This window comes from Trifolium pratense, linkage group LG4 (genome assembly GCF_020283565.1).
Source record: "Trifolium pratense cultivar HEN17-A07 linkage group LG4, ARS_RC_1.1, whole genome shotgun sequence".
Classification (NCBI taxonomy): Eukaryota; Viridiplantae; Streptophyta; class Magnoliopsida; order Fabales; family Fabaceae; genus Trifolium; species Trifolium pratense.
This window is the reverse complement of record NC_060062.1, coordinates 9,501,363-9,507,370: the sequence shown is the minus strand read 5'-3', so window position 1 is coordinate 9,507,370 and position 6,008 is coordinate 9,501,363. Positions and strand designations below refer to the sequence as shown.

Sequence of the window (6,008 nt, the reverse complement as noted above, 5' to 3'; positions counted from 1 at the left end):
TAAAAAAAAATACAGTTTTGAATGAGGTAGGAGAAGAAGGGAAAACAAACTCGTGCATGGTGTAAGACTAACTTACACAAAATATAAAAAATGGTAGGATAACTGAAGATTATTGATTTATATAAAAATGCAAGAGTCAAATAAATTATTTTACACAACAACTAAATACAAATATGAGGCTCCTAGACAAATGTGGATTACAAAAAACAACATATTTTAATCTCCCTCATATCCCTAAATAAGTAAAAGGCAAAGAAAGGGGAAGAAAATTCAATGAATAATAAGTTCCATAACTCATTATTTTTGTGGTACAAAATTATTTGTTACTTTGAGAGCCAGTAAATTATGAGAAACAACGTACATGCAGCAATGACTGCTGACAGAATTAGGGTATCCCTTGACTTTCGCCTTCTTATCGAACCTGCAAATGTAATGTATTAGGTCAGCAAAGAAGAGCCAAGACATAAATTTGAAAATCAATGGCATATCAGAAAGATAAAAACTACTGTCCAACATACCGAGCAAGCTACGAATAATGGGGAACTTGTCGCCAAGAAGCCTCACTTTTCCTTGAACATCGCCAAACAAGGCCCTCTGAGAACCCAAGACAGCTCTTGTTGCTTGAGCTTGACTAATCACGTCATCTATCTGTAAAATGAAGGGAAAGTGAATCAAGATTCCTCAAAAACCAGGACATAAAGAATAATAGTTTCTATAGGACCCATTATTATTGCTTGATGTAAGCACTAAGTAGGAAATCCTTAAAAGAACATGGCCTTCGACATACAACGCAAATAGATTTTCACCTATTTTCATTAGAGTAAGTTTAACTGGAAGCTATTCTTCAATTTTATTAATGCAGTTGTGCGAATTTTGAAAATTTTATAGACCAACAATATACTTTAAGAATTAGTTCTACTTATATCAGAATAAGCATCAATGCAACCATGCTGGAATCGATAATTGTGTCTGCACAGATGCAGGAGAGTCTGATACAAGTGGCATGTCAACTCTTGATGACAATTCATTAAAAGTTTGGAAGAGTAAAGGGTTGTTGAAAGAAATATACTACTTCCATCACTTCTGGAATACTGAAATTTCAATATTCAGTCGACTAAATTTTGTACATTGGGAAAATCTGACTATGGTTTTCAACCTTACATTTGATTTAAAAGACGCCATTTGATTTAACAAACACCATATGGCTTCACCATATGAAAAACAGTTCATCAGCTATCTATAAGGAATAAGTTTAGTTTGTCCTCTGACTCCTCTCTAATACAGCTTTTGTGGGACAGATGCTTAATTAGCAGTCACCATGGACCAATAGAGATGAAACCAATAAAGAATTTAAGCAGAAAAATACTTACATGAGACGTACTTCCATGGATGGCGGCTCTCTCACGTAATAACTGCATCCTTGGCGACATACTACCAGATGATGTCTGCTAAAAGAAGTTAAATCTAGTACACCTATAAGAAAATATCTATATAATTTAACTCAGATCATTCTCAGGATTCACCTTATAGTCAGTAATATCATCCCTAACAGAACCTAAAAGCTCTGCATGTTCCCTCATTGAGTTTATGTTTCCCTTGGTACGTCTAAATTCCTGAAGCAAACAATAAACAAAGTAAACTTAGCAGAACAAAAAAAATTGAACAAACCAAGTCATTACAGCAATATAAGAATTTATAAAAATAAAATAAAAAATTGCTAATTCCTACATAAAGCTTTCTCAATATAATTAAAAATTGACATAACAGGGATACGGCTTAGCCACAGAGAACCAAGAAGAAATATATCATGTCGGAGAGATAAAAAAAAAAGTCATGGTACAATGGTAGGCTATGAAACACGGATAGTTCAATTTGGCTAAGTGTGTAACGCCGGGAATGGATTTCCTCCAATAGCATTTTCATTGAAATGTTCTTCAGTTTTGATCTCCATCTCCCCTTTATTTTATATTTTAAAGCATCTCTCCTTTATGATGGATGGTGGGGATTTCACTGGATGGAAATGTGACATGAGAGAATACATTTCTGTCCTACCCTTATTTGCGGCCAATATTATATGTATAAGATAAGCCTCAAACAGAGCACTGAAAATACTGTATAAGTGCTGATGACAGATCCTGGGTTCTGAAGCTACAAAGAGAAAATGCAGGAAATAGAAAAAATGAAAGGCCTGTGAAATTCAGTTGTCCGATCCCTCCCAAAAATTCCCAGCCTAACTCCCATAATTCCAACTCCCACACTATATATCCCCTTATGATGAAACACACTCAGTACCCTCCCTACTGGTAACTCGGTAGTAGATCATCTAAAGTGACTAAAGTGAGAAAATCAAAGGTTATTTTAACGAAGTCATGATTTTTTACGATGTACCTTCATCATCTACCTTTAAATTGTTAATTAATGGTTGATATTACTTACTCCCCAAAATAATTGTCACTTTAGGAATAAAATTGTCTCAAAATAATTGTCATTCTCACTTTTCAATGTAATACTTTCCAATTGTACCCCCTAATAATTATTATAAGCATTATTCCCAACCAAACAAACCTATAACTAATAGGGGTAATTTAGTAAAAATATTATTTCTTTTAACAACATCATTACATTTCTTAATATGTGTGAAACAACCTTAAAAGACAATCTTTTTGAGACGGAGGGAGTACTTTATACTCTAAAGTGAATTGCTCACTTTAGACGAGTCGGATCCTAGTTGCATACTAAAAACTTTTCCATTTTGACTATCTTTTTTAGAAATTAGGTCAAACCCAACTCAAACACCACAAAATCGACTTGTAAGGTGGTGATTACCTCTCATTTGTGACTACTAATCAGGTCATATTGTTGTCAGATGTGGGACTCTCAACACATCTAGTGCCTATTCTAGGTCTATGGTGCTATGTTTTGTTCATTTTTACAATACGCTAATGGGTTTCTTCTCCCAATTAGTCTAGCTCAAGAAAGGCAAAGCTCACGGTACACCAGATGCACCCATAGCTGACCTACAGCCTCTTCTCCCTGTCCAAAATATTTTGATCTCTTTGGAGGTCTCATCCATCACAACACCCTTCTCACTAAACCAATAGCTTTTCGGTCGTTTTCCAATCCGATATATTCTTGTGTGGAACTACCAACCACCATTGTTACAGCTTTGTTAGAATAATGCTCACTTCACCCAAAGCTTCGATAAGGTCTAAAGTCCAAGTCTCATCCCAAAATCACACTTAATTCTGGAACTGGATATCCTTGAGTAAGCAGCACCTTTTTGTGTTGTCCTTGATGTTGCCCATGATTTTCTTCCTAAAATAGAGTATTGTATTCACCACCCAATCATGAGTGGGTCACACTTATTCTTTTAACTTCGAAGAGGGGCATCTCGAAATAGGATCAACCTCCATGTAATGGCCTCCATCTAGTGGTTCAAGTGTTACAGAAAGGATGGCTGTGTTACAGAAAGTAGAAGCCTCTGTTTTGGGCATACTTAACAGGGCGTGGGTGTGCCCAGAGGGAGAGTCCATCCCAAAGGCTACTCTGTTAGGTGGGAGAAATAACAAGTGTTAGAAGCCTACATCCACACTGACAACTTACACCTGTACCAGGGTTCTAGCATTGCAAGTAAGAAGATGGAAAAATCTAAATGCACCTATTCTTAGAATCTAACCCAATACAATGTCCATCCATCCACTAAACAAAGAATATATAGGTTAAGGTGTATCATGTTAAAACAAATTATATGTGTACTTATCAAGCAATCTCGACGCCAGAAATTCAAATATTTAAACTGGTTGAGTGTTGTTGAAAATTGAAACTACATATGCAAAATAAAAAAGCGATATAAGCACACCTGGGTAAACTCGTGAAGAATATCTCGGTGCCTAGCCAGCTTTTGCGTTACAGAAGTAGCTGGTCCAGCTGATGCAGCACATCTACTCATGGAATCATTTATGTCCAATAGTTTCTCGAGCAAGGATTGGATTTCCATTTCCATGGATTTCCATGACCTACTGGACCCAACAGGTGGTGTGCCAGCATCAACATAACCTAATAACATGTATATTCTCAGGATTCATAAACATAAAAATCTGCAATGCCTGACCAAATGCATTGATTTATAAAGTCAAAATGTGCTTCTAATAAAACTGAAAACAAGATAGAATTTTTATCATTATTAGTAAACATTTTCTCAAACAGAACAGAATCTTAACTTATAGACCTTTTGAGGTGTGGTGTAATATGAAAAGTAACATCATAGGCATATTATCAGAACACAGTTGTACTAGAGAATATGTTATTCCTACTCTCAAATGATTCTTCAAAAAATTCCAATCACTTGTTCAAATATTAACTCACGAGTGATTAGGTGGTTTGTAGGGAGGAGCATAGAATTTGTAGGGATAACGAGGTCATGAGTTGAACTTTGGACTAACAATAATAACAAACAACTAACATTTGTCATTCAAAAATAAAATTCATCGATAACCAGGAAGACTGCATGTAGCAAGCAATAATCACTACCCAAAACAAAGTTGATCAAAAGCTATTTTTTACTACTCACGAGTCATAATCAAACTAGAGTTTGGAGACAAACAACACTAAATCAATGTCACCTCATAGTAACCAAACACATGTATTTTTGTTAGAATCAAATTTGCCAGAAGGAAAAATCAATTCTGACAAACAAAAAACCAAACACACTAAGCACATGTTTGTTTTACTTTCTGCGGCAACTAGCCATATCACCAACCACTTCTATCAAGGGGAGCTTCCACTTGTACTAATTGGAGCTAAAAATCAATACAATCAAAAGCTCCAAATACTAGCATCAAAGTAGAATCAAACATATTGTTTCAGACAGGGCCAGAGCTCATCCGAACTAGAACTCCCCGTTGAAAGCCCAATCCACTCTGGTATGATCCAGAAACTCTTCACGCCACTGCACAATCAATAAAATGGTAATCCGCCTCATGCAGCGCGTTCCTCGCACGCTGTTACGAGCGCCAACAAACAACATTCCCACAAAAAGACCTCAACTATAAAAAGGAATCACTCTCTAAAAATAACAATAAGCCGTATCATTTTCACCTCTAATTCCAACTCAATGAAACACTAATACTAGAGCCAATAAAAGTTCCCGCAAGTAGACATTGATGCCTCAATGATAAAAAGTAATCACCCTCGAAAAATAAATCCCATGCTTCTAAAATCACTCCTTTTTGTTTGTCAAGTAGCCTACTGGCCAGGAATATGAATAACTGAGAAATCCCGGGTTCGAACCTCGGCCCCTACATACTGCAATGTCTCCCTCAACTGAGCTATGGATGTTATTATCTCTCTCAAAATTAAATCCAATCATAAAATTCAATTTAATCAAAGGTATGATTATCCTACAAATATTTATTTGATCAACACTACAATTATGATTCAATGAAAAAGAAATTGTGAATGCGATAAAGAAAGGAAATGAAAGGAATGGAACCTCCTTGAGTAAATCTAGCACCGAGTTTGGCGTAGGAAGAAAGTTTAACGTCGAGATCGCCTTCGATCTTACGAGCTTCCTTTCGAAGTTCTTCCCAACCCGATTCCTGCAAATCCAGATTCGTATCCCTCATTCGGATCTTTTTACGGGTCGTGATTTCAGATTTCTGATTTTGCACACAAATGGCAGAACAGGGAGAAGAGGAAAGGAAGAAAAGGAGTGGCTATCGTCTGCAGCTAGTACACTAAACAATAAACTGCAACCTCATCGATCTTCAATTTGGGATTTGGCTTCTCAATAATGACAGTAATTATTAAAGTGAAAAAAAAAAAACAAAATTGTCTTTTTTTTTTTATAACCTCTGATTTCTAGGAGAAAGGGGTCCTAATAGTTCAGAATTCGGTCGTGAGGTAAGTAAAACCTGACCAAAAATTTGTTCCTTTAAACATTCCAAATTTTATTTTTAGTCCTCTAGATAATTAGTTCAAATTTTGATCTCTAAATTTTTAGGGAATGG

At 35.9% G+C, this 6,008-nt stretch overlaps 1 protein-coding gene across 1 annotated transcript; it reads right to left on the bottom strand.

Annotated features, from left to right (window-relative positions):
• Positions 1–94: 94 nt before the first annotated feature.
• On the bottom strand, positions 95–5,770 carry LOC123920258 (Golgi SNAP receptor complex member 1-2). Its single transcript, XM_045972481.1, has 6 exons — positions 5,492–5,770; positions 3,860–4,056; positions 1,524–1,613; positions 1,371–1,445; positions 519–648; positions 95–421 (listed from the first exon to the last, which is right to left on the bottom strand). Exons 1-6 carry the CDS (start codon positions 5,622–5,624, stop codon positions 324–326), a joined length of 723 nt encoding a protein of 240 aa, XP_045828437.1. The 5' UTR covers positions 5,625–5,770; the 3' UTR covers positions 95–323.
• Positions 5,771–6,008: the final 238 nt, after the last annotated feature.

Excerpts from the sequence above, each read along its gene's own strand:
- LOC123920258 (XM_045972481.1), bottom strand. The coding sequence starts at position 5,624 with ATGAGGGATACGAATCTGGATTTGCAGGAATCGGGTTGGGAAGAACTT. Across the intron at positions 1,446-1,523 it reads ATGATATTACTGACTATAAG|ACATCATCTGGTAGTATGTC; the intron begins GTGAATCCTGAG and ends TTCTTTTAGCAG. Across the intron at positions 422-518 it reads CATTATTCGTAGCTTGCTCG|GTTCGATAAGAAGGCGAAAG; the intron begins GTATGTTGGACA and ends TTACATTTGCAG.